At 39.2% G+C, this 24,129-nt stretch overlaps 1 protein-coding gene across 1 annotated transcript in view; it reads right to left on the bottom strand.

Moving 5' to 3' along the window:
• GLIS3 (GLIS family zinc finger 3) overlaps positions 1-24,129 on the bottom strand; it is a 517,803-nt gene that overhangs the window by 184,751 nt on the left and 308,923 nt on the right. Inside the window, exons 5-6 of the mRNA XM_073669184.1 lie at positions 16,491-16,652; positions 13,360-13,470 (exon numbers count right to left, since the gene is read on the bottom strand). Coding sequence (XP_073525285.1) covers positions 13,360-13,470; positions 16,491-16,652 — 273 coding nt within the window. The remainder of the gene's footprint in view (positions 1-13,359; positions 13,471-16,490; positions 16,653-24,129) is intronic.

The raw sequence follows: 24,129 nt of genomic DNA, 5'->3' as shown, positions 1-24,129 counted from the left end.
GCCGTTCTGCGTGTGGTAAAAGTGATCAGGCAGCGTTATTCTTCGGGTCAGTACGTTTACAGCGATACTACACTTACTGTATTTTTTTTATGTTTTGGCGCTTTTACACAATAAAACTATTTTATAGAAAAAAATATTTTTTTTGCATTGCTTTATTCTGAGCGCTATAACTTTTTTATTTTTCGGCTGATGGAGCTGTATGGCGGCTTTTTTTTTGCGTAACAAGATGACGTTTTCAGTGGTACCATTTTTATTTCTATTTTGTTTTTTGATCGCATTTTTTTCCACTTTTTGTTTGGCAATATGATGAAAAAGCATATTTTTTTGCTCCGTTTTTTATTTATTTTTATTACGGTGTGCACAGAAGGAGTTAATTAGTGTGACAGTTTTATAGCTCAGGTTGTTTCGGACGCGGCGATACCAAATATGTGTACTTTTTTTGGTTTTGTAAAAATATACGGATTTATTGGTTTAATATTTTATTTATTTATTTTTATTTATTTTGTGATTTTTTTATTAATAGTTTAAAAACTTTTTTTTTACTTTTTTTCACATTTTTTCTTAGTCCCTGTATGGGACATTAATTTTTATTTTTCTGATCTCTGATCTCATGTAATGTAATAGACATATATTACATTACATGAGATCTTCCCTGACTGTTTCAGTCAGAGTCTCCTGTCTGGCTACAGCTGCAGCTGAGCCAGACAGGACACCATATATGGCAGAGCTGGAGGCGGTCATGTGACCTCCAGCTGCCATAGCAACCCCAGGTCCTGGAAGGACTCGGAGGTCTTCGGAGAGGTAAGTTGACGACCCCCTCTCCTCCTGCTGTCTCCTATATGCCGCGATCACAATAGATCACAGCATATAGAAGACAGCTAAGGGTTAACATCACTGGGACCTGATCTAATCAGGTCCCGATGATGTCCCCTGTCAGAGCTAACGCTCTGCACCGGAATCGCAGCGCTTGCAGGACCGTGGGGGTCCTGAGCGCTGCGAGACCACCCACCGTTTTTAAACGTCGGCGCTGCACAGAGCCCGGCAAGCACCGACGTTTATCTACAGTGGGCGGTCGGGAACCGGTTAATAATATGTACAAATCCATTAAAAAACAGACTGAAATCATTTTGAAGGGGGAAATAAAAATAGAAAAAACATAATAATTTGGTTGCATAAATAAATGTGAACTTCCTCTTATAATTGGGAATGTGGTTGTGTTCAGTCTTAGTCAATCACATTTAAACTCATGTTAAATAGTAGTCGGTACACAGCTGTCATCATTTAATGTGATTTTGATTAACCCCATATAAACTTTATCTGTTCTAGAAGGATTTTCCTGACATTTTCTTAGTTACATTTTACAGCAAAAGTCAGTATACATAAACAGCTTACAACACAGCAAATGGATCTCAGTATAGAAAGTTATCAGTCAGAAGGGTAAAAAAAAATTCCAGGGCAATAGATAAACTATGAAACATCGTAAAGATGGTCATCAAGAAGTGGCTTAAATTTATCACAACAGTGATGATTTGAGGAAAAAAATTGAAGAAAAGACGAGAAGAATATTGGTCTAAGAGGCTGGCAAGAGGCCTATAGCAACATTAAAGGAGCTGCAGGAATTTCTGGAAAAAACTAGTTGTATACTGCATGTGACAACAATTTCTCATATTCTTCAAATGTCTGGCCTGTAGGGTAGGTTGGCAAGAAGCTGTTTCTTACAAAGAAAAACATCCAAGTCCGACTATGTTTTGCCACAACCTACATCAAGTCTGCCAAACGCATTTGGAAAAATGTGTCATGGTCTGATGAGTCCAAAGTTGAACTTTTGGCCATAATTCCAAAAGGTATGTTTGTGGAAAGCCAACATTGCACATTACCAAAAAAACACAATACTCAGAGTGAAACATGTTGAAGGCAGCATTATGCTTTAGGACTGTTATTCGGCAGCTAGTAAAGGTGGGGGGAATTATGATCAGTTCCAAGTATCAGTCAATATATATGGCGTTGTGCAAAAGTTTTAGACAGTTATATAAAATATCCCACAAAGTCAGGAAGCTTTCAAAAATAGAAATGTAAATAATTTATTTTTATGAACCAACAAAATGCAAAGTGAATGAACAACAGATCTAAATTAAAACATGAATGTTGTGACCACCCATTGCCGTCTATACAGCATCAATTCTTAGCAGTACACTTGCATTCAGTCTTTGAAAGAACTCGGCAGGGAGGTTGTTCCAAACATCTTGGATAACTAATCACAGATTGGTGTATTCTTGTGAAAATCTTCTATCTCTTCATGTAATACTAGATACACTCCATGATGTTGAGATCAGGGCTATGTGGGGCCATAAGTGACCTAACAAAAATGTCGCCTTAGATTCAACAAACATTTGTGTGCTGCTTTTACTTCTATTCTTCTGTCCATTTTGGGCAATAGGAATAGTCCCCTAGAGACTTATATGCTAATTCTGGTATTCTAGCTTTGTATCTCATATCACTGTCTCATGTCATCTCATGTCATTTCTCCTCATCCATCAGCTAGGACTAGGCAATTAGCACGTTCCTACTGATCCTTTCTTTCCAATTTATTTGAAAAACAAGGTGAAATTAGGAATGATGTCTTGCGGAAGACAAATCCCACATCTTTTCCTTTAAATGTCCATATACAGTAAGTTTAAGAGTTCTTTATTGGATAAATCCATTATACTGAGTTGATGTTTATTGGTGCACAATTCCTGAAGCTACACTTTCAGATGTGGTAAACCACATCATATAAATTCCTTGTCGAAATAGAAAAAATATATATATAAAAAAAAAACATTGAATCCTTTAGAGAGGCAACAAAATGTAGCTTTCTTGTAAACGATCAGACCAAACCACTAAATACTCTGGCTGAAGCCTATTCCTGTAATATGCGTATAATGAAAGAAAAAACATTGTGGTATAAAGACCAAGTCAGAACTGCTGATTTTTTTTTACTATTTCTGCTTCCCAGATGAAAGGAAAGATGGGCTTTATAATTATATGTAACTTTTTACCTGCTACAGTCGGGTTTTCTAACAGTCCTTTCTATTGCAAATCTAATAAAGAAAGACTTACAATATACCTTCAATCCATGAATAATCACTTTAAAATGGTATACTATCATTCATTAGTATTTAGCTATTGTAAATTCTCACTTTAGTTAAAGAAAAGTTTACAACAAATTGTGTGATTAAATTCCTTAAAGACTTCAGGCCATTACTAATCCTTTGGTGACAGCACCATTTTCAATAAGAAGAGAAAAATTGCAGAACACCCCATTGCCTGATTTATATTACATTTCAAGATACGGAAGTAAAAGGATTATAGATAGGATTAGGACAGTCTTCACAGAAAACATTTTTAAGGAGAATAGATTTCGGAGTTACTGTGGGCATTGCTAAGCAATGCTCAGCCTGTGGTTGCATACTAATATCTGAAGCCAGCTTGATATGACAGAAGAGATAACATCTGATTTACACATAATAACTTTGGGGCATTTACTTCAAAACTGAGCTAAACCTAAAGTTGTCTATACAGATGACCCATGTCTCATTAGAACCAACTCAATTTACAACATTGGTAGGAATTTTTACATTTCATTTTTTAATGATTATTTCTATTGTTTTCCCCAAACGCATTGAGATACTTCCCACCATGTCTTCTCAAGTCAAAGAGTAATCTAAAGAAGTAATCGTATCATCTGGAAAGTACAAGTACAATCGTTTTAAACTGAGGTCTTGTTACAAATATTATTGCTTATATTTTATTGTTTTTTTTTTGTTTTTTTTATTGATTTAAAAAAATTTCCTGATACTGTCCACTTACTATTTTCTGAAGTTTAATTGTCAGCTTTGCCCTACAGACTGGGACATTACAATATGAGCAATTTCACGTTGTTATCATTATTGGATACATACTTCTCATGTCACGCTGGTATCTGGGGGTGGTCCTTTACTGATGAGTATAATTGTCTCATTTTTTGCTCATTAACGCCCATTCATGTTAGCTGTCAGAAGGCAAACACACTCTTCAACAATACCGAAAAGAATGGCGTGCCTCAAGCACCAAGTTTGTAAAATAAAAAAAAAATTCCTACATGTATTTAAAAGCAAAAAAAAAAAACAATATACTTCTTATAAGCCTAACTAATAAAATGAAATAAAATGATATGATCTTTTTAAATACGGCAGATGTTGAAGATACAATGATTTGTCATGTTGAATTTCAAGCCTAATCCTGCAGTTCGTAGGAAAATGTGTCGGTCATTACAGTAGCTTCTCTCCCTATCTCCTTTGAAATACATATTAGGGCTGAGAGTTCCCACTGCAGATATGTCCACATTCAGCATCATATATACAGTATATAAGCTTACCCCCAAGTGTCCGCAGGAAGAGTTTGACACTGACATAGATGTAAGTTTTGTGGTGCTATGCTGCTTGCATGGAGCTATAGAGGTTATTTAAAGGCAGTGTATGATGTCAGACAGGGAGTGTGATGTGAAACTGCGTAAGTTGCCCAAAGAGATTTGCTGCTGATTTGTAAGAGAGTAGACCTGAGCTTGCCCTCCAAAGAACCATTGTGGTGCTAGAAGATCAGTGGTCATCGGAGTGGTAGGTCAACTAAAAGTTATAATAGTAGCCTAGCATTAAAGAAAGGCCAGTGTGCAGTGCAGCAAAGTCACAGTACTGTCACAGACATACAGTTGATGAGATGGTTAAGGTAAGTGTCTTGTGCATTGGTGGGCTGTGTAGGGCTCTAGTCTCGAGGAAAGTTAACTCTTAGAGACTGTGTTGACCTTCAGTCCAGTGGGACGCTATAATGGGACCTGAGTGAGCCATGTGAGAACTTTGGTCCTTAACGTGAGAAGGAGACCAGTATATTGTGGGGGATTGGCTGCCCTGTGCCATGCAAAGTGGCCTGAGCATGCTTTGGTCTTTTAAGCAAGTGAACTGCCTAAGAAAGGTGGTGGCAGATCTAGGAGTCCTTGTAGGTAAAAGTAGATTACAGATGAAACCCTCCTCTGGAATATAGTGAAATTTGATCTGGTATGCTGCAAGTTAGAAAGTGAAGCTAACCCGTGACAAGTTAGCAATAGTCAGTTAGCATTAACTTAGGTAAAGTTAAAACTGTTTAATGTAAAGCATTGCTATTGTATTATTGTATTGTTACTGCAAGTAAGGTCATTAGGGGAAAAGTCCCCTTTACATATGAGAACCTGAATGGCGACCTCGTAATCATGTGGTAATCTGAAAGTTAGTGCCTGCGGCAAACCTATAGCTACCCACAAGCAGGGCAGGCTGAGGATAGGGAGTAGATTCCCATAGAAGCCACACATACAGTGAAGAACAAAAGCCAGGGGAACCAGAATCTAGCTAGACAAATGGAATATTGCACAACCCCTGACTCTGATGAAGAACCACGTGTGAACAGGACCAGAAAGAGAAGTTTAGCAATTTTAAAATACTGATCCTTTAAATCTGTTCTGAAACTATTAAGCACACTGTGTGCTTGCAATCATCAAGTATGCATTTGCCTCATGGCTTAATAAAAAAAAAGATTGATCACTATGTTCTGCGACCATTCTTTCACTGGTTTCCTTGCTTCCTCATCCAGTAGGGGACATCATATGACAGCTTCCGTCAATCAGCGGCCAGTGACAGACTGCAGTGGTGACATTCAATAGGAGATGGAAGAGAGAGGTAGGAGACTTGTTCTTTTCACTGATAAGTGAGCATGTATTTTTTTACATTTATTTATTTTTTTTTAGAATTCTTTATTTAAAAAGAAACTCAGATAATACAAAATGACAATGAAAATCAACTGTATGAACAATAACATAAAAATAACATCTGAATTACAATGAGTCACAGCTGAATCAAATATATAAGATAACTAATGCAAAAGGAACATTAAGAAAAAACCCAAACACCTCTTGGTTTTTCAAGAATGTATGGGGAGAAAGGAGGAGGGGAAGGGGATACTCGGGGGTTTAACACCACCATTATGAAATAAAATATAGTAGTCAGGCCCAGCGTACCCAGGCAAGTGCCGGGGCCCTGAGCAGGCGGGGGGCCCACTCACCGTCTGGCACCCTGCCGCGCTATGTGACCTGTGAGCGGTGCGGTGTCTGTGTCAGCGCCCGCCCCCTCCCCCCCGCTTGCTCAGGGCCCCAGCAGCTGGAGGCACAATACTTATCTTTCCCCGTGCCTCCGCAGCAGCTCCGGTCTCTTCCGTGGCTGCTGCACTGTGATGTCTCAGGTCAGAGGGCGCGGTGATGTCTTTCCACCATGCCCTCTGCTGAGCAGTCACAGCGCAGAGCGGGAAGATGCCGGCGATGCCGGAGTCAAGAGCAGCGGTAGCAGGTGAGGAGAAGTTAGGTGAGTATTTGATTTTTTTTTTTTTAATATTTATGGAGGCATGGGGCATTATATAGGGGGGGGTGACATCCTATATGGGGCACTATATGGGGGTGGGTGGGAACAAGTGACATCCTGTATGGGGCATTATATGGGGGGGGACAAGTGACATCCTGAATGGGGCATTATATGGGGGGGGGACAAGTGACATCCTGCATGGGGCATTATATGGGGGGGGGTGACATCCTGAATGGGGCATTATATGGGGGGGGGAGTGACATCCTGTATGGGGCATTAAGTGGGGGCACAGCCTGCATGGGGCATTATATGGGAGGGAAATGACATCCTGCATGGGGCATTATATGGGAGGGAAGTGACATCCTGCATGGGGCATTATATGGGAGGGAAGTGACATCCTGCATGGGGTATTATATGGGGGAGAAGTGACATCCTGCATGGGGCATTATATGGTGGGGAAGTGACATCCTGCATGGGGCATTATATGGGGGCGAGGAACATCCTGCATGGGGCATTATGTGGGGGCACAGCCTGCATGGGGCATTATGTGGGGGCCAGTATCCTGTATGGAGCATTATAAGGGGGCCAGTATACTGTATGGAGCGTTATAAGGGAGCCAGTATCCTGTATGGAGCATTATAAGGGGCACGTATCCTGTATGGAGTGTTATATGGGGACCAGTATCCTGCATGGAGTGTTATATAGGGTCCATTATTCTGTATGGAGCAATATATGGAGCACATAATACTGTATGGAGGACTATGTGGTGCCCATAATACTGTATGGTAGACTATGTGGGGCCATTATACTGTATGGAGGACTATACTCTCCGGTCTGCACTGTATGTGTGCTGAGAGGATTCGCCGATTTCTGAGCTATTGTAGAATTTACAATAGATATCACTCATGTAATGTAAGAAGTGAAATCTTCTGCATTGTACTATATATATATTTCTCTGCGGTATCTGTGCATCATGAATTGTGGTATGTGTTAAAGGGGCCCACTGAGACTCTTTCGCCCGGGGCCCACAAAAACCTGGAGCCGGCCCTGACAGTAGTGGACAGATCCATTAAGGCTGGGTACACATGTTGCAGATTTAGTGTGTTTTTTTACGCATTTTTTTTAGTGCGGATTTGTGACAAAACCTGAAGCAAAACCTGATGGCAGCTAAGTGAATGAGAAACCTGAAGTCTCATGCACACGTTGAGTATTTTTGACCTGAAGATTTGGTGCAGGAAATAATCTGCAGCATGTCAATTCTCTGTGCGGTTTTGCCTGTGTTTTTCACCCATTGAATGCACTAAAAAATAGCAAGCAAAAGGAGGCAAAAATTTGGCGTTTTCAAGGCTGTGTTTTCCTGCCAAGTGATGCAGAAACGTTGAAGAAATTTCTGCAATCAAATACTCATCATGTGCACATACCCTAAATGAGATATGTCATCTGATTCATGCTTCCTGAGGTACAGGGTGTATGAATCAGACACAGGCTGTAATATTGCAGCAGTGAGTTTATTCGGAAATGCTGCAGCACTTGAGGGAAAACCTACTTAGAAAAAGGAACTACAGCGGGTATGGAAAGTATTCAGACCCCTTTAAATTAGGTACCTGCCAGTAACCCTTGGTGAGATCGAGCGTGGTAAAGTACTGGGCCTGCCCCAGTCTCTCAATCAGCTCATCCACCCTGGGCAATGGATAAAGATCAAACTTCGACACTTCATTTAATTTCCGGAAATCGTTACAGAAGCGTAACGATCCGTCTGGTTTCGGAATCAGTACGATGGGGCTAGCCCACTCACTCCGTGATTCCTCGATGATATTTTTAAATAATCAAGGTGTATATCTATTCACTACACTTAATATTGCCACTTATGATTTAGTCTCATCCTCTCCTTCACTTTTTACATTGTATATATTATGTTACTTTGAATGTCATGAACTCTCAGGGAACATTGCCACCTGATAATCAATACTACTCTGCAGTACTTTGCAAAATAACTGTTTTAGGAACTTTTAGAAAAGATTACATGCAGGACATATTAAATGAGTCCATGACTAACAGGCTGTGACAGCTAAAGAGTTCAATCCTTTCAACACAACAGTCCCCCACGGGGGCAGCTATTTATTTCTCTGTTCCTTTATCACCTTGGAATTTTTATGGTTATTTTTTTTTAAGAATTCACATTTTGTTGTGTAAAACCCTTCTGTGACCTTATGCCAATTTTCAAATTTAATTAAAGCCATAAATAATCTTTATTCTATCCTAAAAGGTTTAATGTTTCTTACTTTTTATTATTATTGCTTGGAAATATTTCAAATTCCAAAGCTTGATGTGAGCTAACAACCAGGTATAAGTCAGTTAAATGCGATTAAATAGCATAGCGCTGCTGTTACTAGATACCAGCCTTATTTTACCATAGGAAAACATGTAAGATGGATTATGAAACAATCAATCATTTAAGAAATATTCCAATGTGTTCAATGATTGTCTCACCGAGATGTTTTTACTGATTACATTTGCAGACAAACTAGTCATAATTATTTTCCACGTGCAAAATTATTCTAGCCTTTTGAATACAGCTTATGCTCATGGGCAGCACGGTAGCACGGTGGCTCAGTGGTTAGCACTGTAGCCTTGCAGCGCTGGGGTCCTGGATTCAAGGGACAACGTGTATGTGTGGGTCTCCTTAGTACTGCAGTTTATTCCCACACTGCAAAGACATACTGACGGGGAGTTTAGATTGTGAGGCTCAATGGGGATATGATGATGGCGCTGTGAAATTAATGGTGCTGTATGAGCGAATAAAATAAATTGCCACAAAAAAACATTTTTTTTTCATACAATAATAACTACCATTAAACAAAGGAAACATAGGTAGAAATAGATCATCTTATATTTATACTGTAAATCTAGTGATAATGTACCGTGTATAGGCAGCTTTAGCTAATATGGATATATTTACAAAGTATGATGCACTAAGTTTATGAAGTATATTTTTGGCATTTTACACTTTACCATTTCTGGTGGAGGCTTCAGACTATCCAGATTAAAAAATAAGGAAAGCTGTTAAATAAAAGTCTATAAACTATTTTAAAAGTATTTGAAACTCAACCATATCTAAAGTTAGAGAAGAAAATCTTGAGTGTGCCTTATGGCCTGAATGGATGTACAAGGTAGAGCTGCACCTTAAGCAGGTTGTCCAGTTAAAATGTGTTATCACTAGTGATGCACAAACGTGTTTGGATAAGGGGCTATCCGAGCACGCTCGGGTGCTAACCGAGTATCTTCAGCGAGCTCGAAAAATAGGTTAGAATTGCTGTGGCTGCATGTTTTGCAGTTGTTTGACAGCTGCAACCAACACATGTAAGGATTGCCTAACAAACAGGCAGAAGGAGAATAATGTTCCACCACATGCCCAATAATGGACTGTAAATAATTATTTTTTTCCCTGATACAAGTTGGGGACCAAGGGCAATTGGTCTTGTGCAAACATTCTGACCCATATCCCTGTGAGCAAATAACTTTTTTTTAATAGAGGACTGCTAAGTATAGAACTTTCTTGTTTTATCACCTTTTGTGTTTTACCTATTTTGCACCTTTTGTGTATGTCTGTTATTCTCTATCTTTATTTACATATTAAGCACTGCACCTTTTGTGTATTAAAGCCTAAAACTTTGCTAGCTTTGCCTTGTTGCCCTAAAGAACCTACATGTCTTTGTAAACACTAAATGGGAGTTTGTGCATGTGACCTGTGTATGGCCAGTGGGCAGTAAGTACATTGAGTGCATGTCATTGGGATTAACGGCCCTTTCGTTAAGTGGTGGCAGCTTTGGGGGGGGGGGGTGTTAACTCTGTAACCTGAGTGAGGGGCGAGTGTAAGATTGAGCTGTGGAGTGTCATGGACCCCTTATAGTCACCCCCACCATACATCACAGAGGCTAAGTGAGGGCCTGACCATGACATAGGTGATAACTTATCTTCACTGGACACCCCTTTCATGGGGATATCCCATTAAAAAAAATGTGCTTAAGCACTAACAGGCAGGTAGTTGCCCGGCGCCGTTCTCCGCCAGTAAAGAGCGGTCACAGATTTCCGCTGACATCACATCAACAGAGCATCGGTTTCTCTTCCTGTTGACAGGACAGGACTACTGGCATAATGCTGATTGACAGCCAGGCTCTCTGTTGCCTAATTGGAGGCAGCCAGCTGTCAATCAGCATTATGCCAGTAGTCCTGTCCTGTCAACAGGAAGAGAAACTGCTGCTCTGACAGGGAGCAGCTGAATCTCCGGCAGAAGCGGTCAATGACCGGCGCAGGGTACAACAGACAGGTAGTTGTCTCTGTTAGCAACTACATGCCTGTTAGTGCTTAGGCACAATTTTTTTTTTAAAGTTCCGGATATCCCCTTTTAAGTCCCGATGCACACACTTGTACAGCAGTGCACAGAGGCTGTATGATTCTCTTTATTACAATAATGTCCAATACATATCATGTCATAGTTTCAGGTTTTTAAGGTTGATGGTAGATTTAAGTCCATTGAGTTCAACCTATAGCCTAACATGTTGATACAGAAGCAGGCAAAGACTCCATGAGGAAAAAGCTAATTGCCCCATATTAGGGAAAGATTCCTTCCCGACTCAACATACAGCAATTAGACTAGTTCCCTAGATCAGCGTCCCATCACAGAATCTAGTACCCATAATCTGTAAAATTATATTTAACAAGAAAGGCATCCAGACCCTTCTTGTACTTTTATAGTGAATTAACCAATACGACATCATGCGGTAAGAGTTCCATAATCTCACTGCTCTTACAGTAAAGAATCACCTTACGTGATACCATGGAGCATGTTATTATTTTCTTTCTATTAGATTTGCCTGGAAAAAAAAAACTTCCTTCTTTCTCTATATGAAATTGTAGGTATGCAGAGGTACAGAATAGGTCACATGCATCCACATACCATGAGCAGTACTTGGATTACTTATTTTTTAATCTTTTTGGATATAAAATAGATATATGCCCTGATTCATCATTTGCTGGAGGAGGTACAATTGAAACCAGAAGTTTACATACACTATATAAAAAGACACACATGCATGTTTTTCTCAATATCTGACATGAAATCAGAATAAACCTTTCCAATTTTAAAAATGCCTTAAACATTCTCTCTCTCTAATTATTCTGGCAAATATTAAAAATTATGATAATCCTAATTGACCTAAAACGGGAAAGGTTTATTCTGATTTCATGTCAGATATTGAGAAAAACATGCATGTGTGTCTTTTTATATAGTGTATGTAAACTTCAGGTTTCAACTGTTTATGGTGGTTAAGTGACCTTTTTTCTTCTGCAATATTTGTTGTTGTTTTTTACTCCAAATTCTTCAAACTGGTGCATGCAGTTTTATAAATTTTGCGTTTTTTTAGAACCAAAAGTCACATGATTCTTTAAAATGTTGCACATGAGTGTTCAACTATGCAAAATAAAATTAGACAGATTTTATACCCCAGTAGGATATTGTAGTGTAATAATGTTAAAATTTTGTGCCATTTCAAAAAGGCAAAAAAATGATGAATTCGCTTAGAACATCTGGATAAGCTAAACTATTTCCATAATGACAAACAAAAAAACACAAACAAAACCAAAAAATTGTGCAAATAAAAGATTCACTATATGGCTTCATTCAGACGTTTGTTTTTCACTTACGTGTTCTGTGATTTTTCACGTTCCCATTATAAGTAATAGGGCTGTTCACATGACCTTATTTTTTGCAGACCTTGTGTCCACAAGAAAAAAAACACATGAAACATGGCCATTTTTGATCGTCATCTTGAATCAAAATTCTATAAAATTTCATACGTCCATGAAAATCACAGACAGCACACAGATGACATCAGTGTGAAATTTGTGTGCTCTCCATGATTAAAGCACCACTCCATTTTTCTTTTTTTATTGCAGCACTGGAGTGGTGCCACTGATCTAAATTCCCCTCACTTAGTCTCATACTCACCAGCTGCTGTCTTCATCGGTTATCGGTGTTGCTCTGGTCGTTTTCTGCAGGTTGTGACCTGGCGGATCGCTCCAGTGTTTGCCGGGCGAGCCAGAGGTCACTACTCAATGTAAGTCTATGAGAGTCAGAACTAGGACAAAACGAGGCTCTCATAGACTTACACTGAGAGCTTGTGATCGTTACATCTGACTTCCGGTCAGTCAGGAGTTGAGGTCACAAGATGACAGATCGGGACCGGAGTGGCACTGGGAAGAGCTGAAGACAGCAGCTGGTAAGTAAAATACTAGGGTCAGGGATATTAGATTAGTTGCACCACTCCAGCGCTGAAATAATAAAAAAAAAAAAGTTGGAGTGATGCTTTAGCAGTGCAATGTATAGGAGAAGGAAAAGCTTTGTAATGTATTAATTTATTTTTTCATATGTGAAAATCACATGGTAAAAATTGATCAAAAACTGATGAAATTTGGATGAAAAACATTGATGACAATCAGACCATTTTCTTTGTGTATGTGAAAAATCACTGAAGTCTGAATGAAGCTTTAGATTTATTTTTACTCCAGAAAAAAGGTGCAAAAATACTGATGAATCAGGGCCAAAGACGTAAAAGAGTGGTTATTCATCATTTTCCTGCATTACAAAATATAAAATACGTCTTCTTATTAGGCCACGGCCCCACTATCAGTATTCGGTCAGTATTTTTTCTCAGGAGTGGGAGCCAAAACCAGGTGAGGAACAAGTAGAAACAAGTCACCAATTCTGCATTTATCACCCACTCCTGGTTTTGGCAGCGACTCCTGAGAAAAAATACTGACTGAATACTGATAGTCGGGGCCTTAGTCTCATTATTTTTTCTTCCAAAGATATTTAAACCAGTCCTTGTTTCTCTGCAGTAAATCTCACTCATCTTCTGAAAGCTTGGTAGATACATACGAGACCCGTTTTTGTCAGCATTACCTTTTTCCTCGTGTGCTGATCTTTGGAAGAATGAGCTTTTACGTGCTTTCGTAATGAGCTTGGGTCTGTGTATCGCTTACTGCATCCAGGAATTTGACATGCATAGGGTTTCTAGACAAGAAGAAAAGCATAAGGAGAATATAAGCACATTACTTCACTGCTAACTGCACTTTCACATTTGTTATCAATGAACATTCCCAAAGGTACTTACAGGATAGCAATCATTTGCTCAAGAAGGGATTAGCAAAATCAGATACAGCAGATTAGTGGAGCTGTCTAACAGCAGTGACTATCCAGAAAACATTGGTTAGGTTTAGAGAAGAATCCTGCTATAGAGACAGAGAAAAAGTAAGGAGAAAGATTAAGATTTCAAGCGGCATAGAAAGTACTCAGCAGAATACTGAAGAAAATAGGTCATAATATTGTTACACTAATCTCTTTCTTGGAATATAACACATTATATTGGCTGTCAACTCAATACAGATTGATTCAATTAACTTAGTTAAGAATCCAGCGTCTCCTGTGAGTTACGTAATTAGATGGAGCCATTTAACCCTTCTCACTTGTAATATGACCGTAACCATGTACGGTATATTTGTCTACATGAGTGAGTAGCTTTGTAAGACTATGTACGACCTATTGCAATAGTGAATATATACTGTATTTACTAATAGTAAATAGCATTTACTCGTTTAGGCACAATATCTTGAACATGAAGGCGCCAATTTTTTTTGCAGAGGAATACTGAACATTGAGCAGGAACATCTAAAATAATGTGTATTCCAAGTAGATGCATTAAACATGGAAAATAAAACCATTAAAGAGTAAATGTCCTTTACATTTTTATTTTATAAATCAAAAGTACAAGTGAAAATGAGCAACTTATCAGAGAGATCTGCTTCTTTCTCCTCCTGGACTGATGATTTATTCTCAAAATTCTCAACTCCTGGGTAAAATCTGTATTCAGTGAAGACAGATTTTTATATTACTGAAATAAACGACAGCTGCTACTTATAAGATTCTATGATGATTGGAGGAGGAGGAAGGAGCAAGAGGAAGAGCTCCTCCATCCTCCCCTCTCACGCCTACATTTTATAAAAACTAACTGTCATCCCCTATCTTAGTCATGGAAAAATCTGTCTTCACTGAATACAGATTTTAACCAGGAATATAGAATTTTAAAAATGAATGATCAGTCCAGGAGGAGAAAGAAGCAGATTTCTCTGATAAGATATATCACAAAGTTTCTTAATTTCATGTGTACTATCGATTTATAAAATAAAAATTAAAACATCAGTTACAATTTGATTATTCTTTTTATAAGCTAGCAAAGCTTTCTAGAGTACTGTTATCTACAAATAGCATAGACAATGATGGGGGAAATAACATTATAGATTGGAAAACATAGTCAACCAGTCGAATGCAATCTTCTCTTTTTTTTTAGATTGGCTCAATTGACCATCATTTATAAGCAAGTTAACTATTCAACTATAATGTATAATCCACAAGTGAAAAGTCTATCAGATTTATCTAAATATGCGGTCCATTATACTTAAACATAAAGGAAGAAACTACATCACTTCTTATACATAAAAAACAAATAGTGTATGTTTAGTTCAAAAGGAGAGGAGAATAACTTGATGCCAAAAAGAACAAATGATCAGGCATATTAAAATTAAACATGCCTGATCCTTCAGTGGCAAAAGGCTGTCATCTGTTGTGGCCAACTATTATCACATGCAAATGACCAGCTTAGGGATAGATATCACAATGGTAGTTCTTTATGTTATATTTATTTTTTTATGTTTATTTTTTTCTAACATTTCCTTATGTTGACAAATTATTTTTAGGGACAAAGCATAAAAGAATAAAGAAAGGCATAATACAGCATAAAATCTAAATGTACAATCATATCAACATCAAAACACATCTGAACTTAAGCTGTTTAAGTCCTTTTTTCCTATTCATGACAGGCACATTTTCATTATTTTTTTATACATATGGTTTTAAAAGGTCTAAAGATTTTTGTACTCGTTTGCTTATTCAAATAATTTTTGCCTTTCTTTTGTAATAAATGGTAATCAATTTTTATGTCATTTTTATATATATTTTTTGCAACATCAGGTTAAAATGTAAAGAAAGAAAGGAACTATGAATATTTTTCAATTTTTTGGGCAAGAATCAAGTTTTTTACCTTCTCTGCCTTCTCTGTGGGGAGTCTGACTTGAGATGGCTGCTGGCTCCTCACTCCTGTACATGAATGATCTCTATGGAGCTGCTGATTCTGGAAGGATGTTTTAAAAGGTCTGGCACTTCAAGATGCTGGGCGGCCGGCAAGTAAAGACCAGCAAACGTTTTAATATGATATGCTGGCATCAGGCTTTTGTCATCTGAGAGCAGCAACATGTAAAAGCTGAGAACCTGATTGCAGGGATGTGTCACTTACTGGGCTGCTTGGTTGAGTTTTGCTAGAATCCCAGTTTTCTCTGCTGTAGATGAAGCAGCGCTCAGAAAGCTGATCTGTGTATATTATTGCCCACTCCTCTGACTGACAGCTTCCTGTGTACACCATACATTGTGAGTAAGTTGCAAATCAGTGATGGGGCGGGGGTTACATAGATTAGCTGGACTGCGGTACACATGAGACCTAGTCCTGTAGTGATAATCTTCTGCTGATAAAACACTCATTGTAATTAAACTACAACACATAGCCTAGTAAGAGACACATCCATGTAATCAGGATCTCTTGCCCTATATTGTGCTGCTCTCAGATTAAATAGCAAAAACCTGCTGACAGATTCCCTTTAATAACCATCTTGTTTAATTGACAAGATGTTCATGCAGCAAAAATCCTTTATAAACACAACTAAAAAAATACCAGCAACTGCAATAAACTGAAAATGTCACAATACCCAATAATTGTGTGCCCTGAGGAATTCAATGTGAGATCACAATTAAAATGCCTGCTTTATCTAGATGAGAGTAGTGAAGACTTCTAGGATACATCATTTACTGCAAGTTATGGAAAACTAAAACTACAGAATATGGTTCTGAAAGGCTTAGAGGAATGGCAACTGTGTGGGAGTCTTTTCTTGCAGAACAGGCTTATTATTTTATGTGTCTTTCCTTACAGTATCCAGGTGTGTCCTTTGATGCTTGGCCCGATCGCTGGAATTGCTGAAAGCCTTCTGACAGCCAGGATGCTGGCAAAGGTAAGGCTTCTCTCCTGTGTGACTCCGTAAGTGAATCTTTAGATTTTCAAGTCTTGAAAATGCTTTCTTGCAACCTTCAAACTGTAAAGAGAAACAAAATACAGAGGAATGTTCCTTTTTTCCTTCTTAAAAAGCAATTTTATCTTGTTCTGGAAACTCCGGGGCATGGTTTAGCAGTTAACGTTTCATCACTCTTATGAAAACTGATTTCTAGTTGCTTGTTACTTCTTATAAAAGCACCATACCTTTTTTGAAGTTTGGCATACCTAATCATCTGCACTGCCAATTTTAATGAAAGAACATACAAACTTTAGTCATTTTCGAGAACTGGATTTGCTGGAGGTTTCGCAACGTCTTATGTTTACAATGCTATAGCAAGGAATAGTAGTCTGCATTTGAGCAGAAACTATGAATACACTTTCCAGGCCGTGATTACAAATGGAAGAACAAAGCAGATGAAATTTAGCAAGCTATGAAATGTCTGGGACCCTTGCTTCGTTCCCTGAGAATACCATTGCCAAGAGTGAATAATGAATGAGATGCGCATTTCACGTTGTATCGCATTGCCTTAAGATTTGCAGGTTTTCTTTCATGAAAAGCCACAAACAATAGCCAGCTTAGCTTGCCTTAGTAAGTTGGGTTAGTGTCACTCATTTGATTTTTTTATCTAGAGCCATTCTTTAAATATGGACAAGTGTAGTAAGTAGACAAAAAAAATTGCAATGACAAAAGTTCAGGGGAGCTTATTGGTGCTTTCGACACCTAGCACAAGGGGCAAATGCGTCATATAGTCCCACAAGCTACAGTATTGCTAACTTATAACTTAGTAGTAGTGTTATCTTTTGCATCACTGATATAAAATTCTTCACCCCTTCAAAAAAAAAATGCAGTAAAATAACTGATGTTTTTGAACGTTAAAGTTGGTGAATACTTTTAATCATGGTAAAGATCGAAAGGAAAATACAAAAGTATATCCACGACTATCTCCAGCCTTAGGATTGCTACGAGTCCCAACAATCCCACCAATTTTTAGTGTACATGCAATAAAATTATCTTCTGGAAAGCTCTCTTTAATTATACTGTCCATACCTTTTGGTGTTAAAGTCATATAGCTTTATAGGTCATATAGCATCTCAAGACGTGATTCAAAATCGACCCATACTTAAAGGGGATCTTCAGTCTCAAATTTCTGCAGTAATTCTATGTAACAGAAGATTACCAAATCACCACACGCTGTCAGGATTCCCCTGTATTCCCAGTGCAATTGGCAGTCATGGGGTCACAAGTATTGTATTGCCAACTAGATTCTCATCCGCTTCTCTCAATAGAACAATGAAAGAAGTGGATGAGAATCTAGTCAACACAAGACCGCAAATCGCATACTTGTACTCACTTTTTTGACCACTCACGTTGGTAATATAGCGGAAGCATGTACTGTGCACACTGTTATGAGCCAGTAATCTGCAGTCACTTTATGTTTCTAAAGTCTGGAGTCATTTGTGAAGCTGTCTTACAGATAATTACTGTGAAACCTAAATGTTTCTATTCATGGAAACTTGACACCCTGACTAGTTTCATTCCCTTAACAATAATTTTCATAAAAATGTTTCTCCTGTGTGTGTTTCAAATATAAAAGGAGCTAACAAGTAACATTACGAAACATCTGCATTTATTATTAAGTGCTTTTCTAAGATTGCATTCTCAAGTCATACACATTTCAGTATTCTGTTTTTCTTTTTTTACTGCTGCAATAGAAAGGAGGAGACCAATTCTTTTTAAAGGCTCATTTAGACAGGCTGATAATCATCCATGAATAGTGTTGAGCATTCCGATACTGAAATATCGGGTATCGGCCGATATTCGCGGTATCGGAATTCCGATACTTAATTCCGATACTTTTACAATATCGAATACCGGAATCGGAAGTTCCCATAATGCCTGCACTCTGCAGTGTCTCTGAAGGATGACAAGCTGGATGGCAGCGCTCAGCTGAGATCCAGCCTGTCATCAGAATGCCATCCCAGCGTGGGAGAATTCTCCTGATCGTTTAACAGCCGGCGGGCGGTAAAAAGCCGCCGGCTTTTAAACAATCGCACAGCCCCATACTGCTTCCCCGCAGCCTCCCACCCCGATCCTCCGCTCCCCTCGCCACCTCCCATCCCGATCGTAAGTTAGGACCGGGCGGGGAGCGCAGCACCAAGGAGCGGGGAGCGAAGAACCCAGGCGGGGAAGCCGGCAGTGAAAAGACTTCACCGCCGGCTTTCCCGTTCTGTGCTGCGCTTTCCCGCCGGTTATTTCAAATGAACAGCTGAGGTATCAGGTGATGCTGATCAGCTGTTCATTTGAAGTCACCGCGGTGCCCTCAGAGGGTTCATGTGAGTTCATGCTTGACTGCATTGCATGAACTCACATGAACTTTCCCATGGCCGCACAGGTCAGCCTCACCTCCCAGACCGGTCATGATTGGTGTGTGTGGGTGTCTGTGCGGGTGTGCGCGGTGTGTGGGGTGTCTGTGCGGTGTCTGCGGGTGTGTGCGGTGTCTGTGCGGTGTCTGCGGGTGTGTGCGGTGTCTGTGCGATGTCTGCGAGTGTGTGCGGTGTCTGTGCGATGTCTGCGGTGTCTGTGCGATGTCTGGGGGTGTGTGCGTGCAGGCAGACATAGGCCGATGTGACACTACTACTCCCATCGGCCTATGTCTGTCCCCCGTCCACTCGTGCCAGCAGGATCAGCTCGATGGGAGCAGTAGTTCCCATCAGCCTGATCCTCCTATTTAAATTGCCCTACTGTGTCCCCAATAAATTTTAAATACATGTCATTGGTGGCCAGTGGTTACCTACAATAAATTAGTTTATACATTACCTGTCCCCGCCGATCGCCACCTAAAATAAAGTAAAAAATAAAAAACTACACCTATAGTCACCTAGACACCTAATTCCCCGAAGCCATCGATCTCCTGTAATAAAATATAAAATAATAAACCACAATCTTATCCTTACCCCTCCGTAGTAGTCCACGAGTGTCCCACGATGATCTCCAGTTTAGAGCAGCCACATAGAATGTGACCGCTCTGAACCGCTGCCGCCGCTAGAATGATGGGACCGTAAAGCAGCCCCGTCATTGCATAAGTGGGTTCGCCGGAGTTCAGGCAGCGCTGCTCCGGTCAGCTCCTTTACGGCCCTGCAGTATCGTGAGAAATTCGCACGGTACAGCAGTGCCGTAAAGGAGGTCTCCGGAGCTGCGCTGCCTGAATGCACTCCGGTGACCTTAGTCAGTGGCTCCCGCTGCCGGGAGCGGACGTGTTCCCGGCAGTGTGAGCTTACAGCAGCCATGCACAGCTGTCACCATCTCCAGATGTGACAGCTGTGCATGGGAGATCAGCGCAGGAACGTGGACAGGTAACTATTTTTTTTTAGTAAACTAAGAATTAAATAAAATGGTGTGTTTTATTTCAAATAAATTATTTTTTTCTGGGTGTAGTGTGTGTTTTCTTTTTAACACTTTGTAGGTTAGTAATGGGGGTGTCTTATAGACGCCCATCATTACTAACCTGGGCTTCATGGCAGCTGGCGCTGACTTGAACCCCAGCCCCATTACCCCCTGCCACCGCACCAGGGCAGCGTGGAAGAGCGAGGCTTAGTGCCAGAATTGGCGCATCCTATGGATGCGACATTTCTGGGGCGGCTGACGGCTGGTGTTTCTAGCCTGGGAGGGGGCCAATATTCATGGCACCCTTCCTGGGCTATTAATATCAGCCCCCAGCTGTCTGCCTAGCCTTTGCTAGCTATTAAAATAGGGGGGACCCCACGTCATTTTTTTGGGGGGGTCCCCCATTTTAATAGCTAGTAAAGGCTAGGTATTCAGCTGGGGGCTGATATTAGTAGTCTGGGAAGCTCCGTGGGTATTACCCCCTTCCCAGGCTTCAAACATCTACCCCAGCCGTCGGCTTAACCTCCGCTAGAGACTAAAATTATGGGGCATCCCACGCCAATTTTTTTTTTAAATAAATCCTTTATTTTAACACTAAATGACAAGTACAGTAATCAACACTGTCACTGTACTTCATATATATGTGACTGACATGTTTCTATCTATCTAATCTATGTATGATTCTCTATTCCTTCTATTCTAAATTGTCGGGTACAGATGCTGAATTGCCGGCCGGCTTTCTTAAAGAGACGGTGCATTAAAACACTATTATTTTTTTAAATAAATCCTTTACACTAAATGACAAGTACAGTAAGCAACACTGTCACTGTACTTCATATATATGTGACTGACATGTTTCTATCTATCTAATCTATGTGTGAAGCTCTATTCTGTCTGTTATAAATTGTCGGGTACCGCTGCTGAATTGCCGGCCGGCTTTTTTAAAGAGACAGTGCACGAAAACACTAATATTTTTTTTAATAAATCCTTTGCACTAAATGACAAGTACATTAAGCAACACTGTCACTGTACTTCATATATATGTGACTGACATGTTTCTATCTATCTAATCTATGTGTGAAGCTCTATTCTGTCTGTTATAAATTGTCAGGTACCGCTGCTGAATTGCCGGCCGGCTTTTTTAAAGAGACGGTGCATGAAAACACTAATATTTTTTTTAATAAATCCTTTGCACTAAATGACAAGTACATTAAGCAACACTGTCACTGTACTTCATATATATGTGACTGACATGTTTCTATCTATCTAATCTATGTGTGAAGCTCTATTCTTTCTGTTATAAATTGTCGGGTACCGGTGTATGCGCTGATGAATTGCCGGCTTTTCGCATAATACATTCTACATTATTCTTAGTTGTTTTACTTCATGTAGAATTAACCTACAAGGAAAGAAAGGGTTTATTTTCATTCCGATATTTCTGTCCCATTGACTTGCATTGGTTTCCGGTATCGGAATCGGCGATATCCGATACTTTTTGAGTATCGGTCCGATCCAATCCGATACGATATTTCCTGATATCGGAAGGTATCGCTCAACACTATCCATGAAGCATTCATAAGAACGATGGTTCCCTCTTACTGCCGGTGTAAATATGCTGCATAGAAATCATTGTTGTTGGCAGCACATAGCACCTTGTAAACGGGGGTTGTGTTGTCAACGACATGATACTGTATGGATACAGAATTATTATTCTTCCCCACCAGCCCGGTAAAGGAGCAACGATGGATTTATGTATAGTTGACTGAAACTGACTAAAGGGACTATGGCTATTGTTATGCCTCTGCTGCCCAACTACCCAAATTTAGCACTAGTTTTGAGGTACCTAAGATCAGGTACTGTAAAACTGCATTATTTGCAGCCATCTTAAAGTCAGATTCCTTTTGTTTTTTTTAGGAGCATGTCGAACACTTTCACAGTATATTTTAATTACAATGTGAGCGTTCCAAGACTAACAATAACCTCACTTGAATGAACAAAATTAACCAGAACACATTCGGCAATGAACCGACTACATGGTTTTTACCCTCTGGCCCTGGGTCAGAACTAAGCTGAAACTATTGTTGGCCTGTTCTTAGTTTGTTTTCTTCATCTGTTAATGATAAAAGAACATGGCTAATGAACAGCATGCTCAATATTGTATTATGTGCTTCAATAAGATGACTTGTTTATGGTGTAATTCTCAAAGGGTTATTAGAATACATATGGCATAGTCATTTTAACCTATAATCATATGGAATTCAATTTCCCATTACTTATTTACAGACATGAGCTTGTTTTAAGCACTTAAATAAGAAATTATTTTAAGAGTTCAATGGAAACTATAAATTCAGTTCAATCAAATATGCAATCAGGTCTGACATACGTTAACTACACATTTCCACTAAATTGGCGTGCATGGATGAATGTACTTTATGGGTAATGACTGACCAATGAATCTTCATTCTTATTATATCAGACACACAATTGGTGAACTGCAGACATAAAAGAAAAGGATTATTTTACAATGACAAACGTATGAAAAGGAATAATTCATAGATTCAACCCCCTAATTATCATATAATGGCATAATGTGAATGTGAAATAATTCTCTTCAAAACATAAAAAGAAGAAAGAACAAATACTTTGCATGCATGTTCAGGCTGAGGGCTTTTGCACAGATTAACTACTATCATGGTTAGCTGGTTTTCGAGTGTTACCATACCATGTACCAGTGATATATGGTGATCATGCCATGGTAGAAATCAGTAATAAACAGCATGATCAGTCACTAGTTTCCCAAACACTTACCAAAATCTTGGCATTTACATTTACTTTTAGGCTGGGTTTATACACATAGATTTCTGACCAGTCAGACCATTTTCATTATTATATGTTTAATCTGAGTTGGTCATTTATACACACAGAATTATCAACACTAGTTCTCATCTTCTTAAAGGGAATCTGTCACCAGATTTTTGCTACCCAATCTGATAATGTAGAGGCAGATTTACTGGCCTGCTTGATATCATTTTGATAAAATCACTCTTTTCTCTGCAGCAGATCTAGCAGTTCTCTGAATGCTGAGCTCTGTATAACTCCGCCCACACCACTGTGTAACTTTCTGCCCATGTACAGTGTACACAGAAAGCTGCCAATCTGTGGTGGGGGTGTAGATATAGAGAACTCATAAATATGGAGGATTACATGGCAGCAGGTTTACTAGTCCTCTAATGATATTCTCCTGCTCATTAAACAGTCATTTTATCAAAACTACACTAAGCAGCCCAGTAAGTAACACATCACTGGAATCAGGGTCTCTGTTTCTACATTATGCTGCTCTCACATTAGGTGGCAAAGATCTGGTGACAGATTCCTTATGAATTTTCAGCTTAAAATATATAGTATGCAATTAAATTAAAGGAACACGAAACACAAAAATGCAAATATATTTAAAATATCCAAGCCACATTTCCCATAATACTAAACTAAGAACTATATGAAATTTTCTAATTGTTCCTAGGAACTTAGTAATATTCTTCTTCTTCTTCCTCACTGTCCTGGCTCCTGTAGAAGTCTCCCTGCTGTGCCCTATCTGTAGTATGTGAAAATATCACTAAGCTTCACCTTTTATGTAAGAGGGTAGAGCTTTCACTCTCCTCCTCTAGAAGATGGAACTGCTCAGCAGGAGATGAAGAATTTTTTGATATCTAATGTTGTAAACCAACAAAAAGTGAGGGAAAATATATTTCTTCTTTGTTTTAATCTAAACATTTGTAGGTTTATTATTCCTTTAAGTACTGTTTATCTAAGGCTAAATGCCCACGATGCAGAAATGCTGCAGATTTTTTCCGCTTCTCCCTGGCAGTAAAAACGCATGCGGATTGTACATGCGGATTTTACATGTGTTTTTCCCGCCAGGTAGAAGCGTTTGTCAAGCGTTCTTCACGTGCATTTCCGCATGCGGATTGTCAAGCGCTTTCCAAGCAATTTTAGCATTACTTGGAAAGTGCTTGACAACTTGTTCACACTATATAAATCCATGCAACCGGCATGGATTTATATAGTGTGACCAAGTAATAGTTAAAAAAAAGAATAAGAATGGTAAAAAATAAAAAATAAAGATTATACTCAC

The sequence above is a fragment of the Phyllobates terribilis genome, unplaced genomic scaffold (genome assembly GCF_046119375.1).
Source record: "Phyllobates terribilis strain yellow unplaced genomic scaffold, ASM4611937v1 Scaffold_1__5_contigs__length_1240528914, whole genome shotgun sequence".
NCBI lineage: Eukaryota > Metazoa > Chordata > Amphibia > Anura > Dendrobatidae > Phyllobates > Phyllobates terribilis.
The sequence above is the reverse complement of the archived record's forward strand: the minus strand, read 5'-3'. Positions and strand labels throughout refer to the sequence as shown.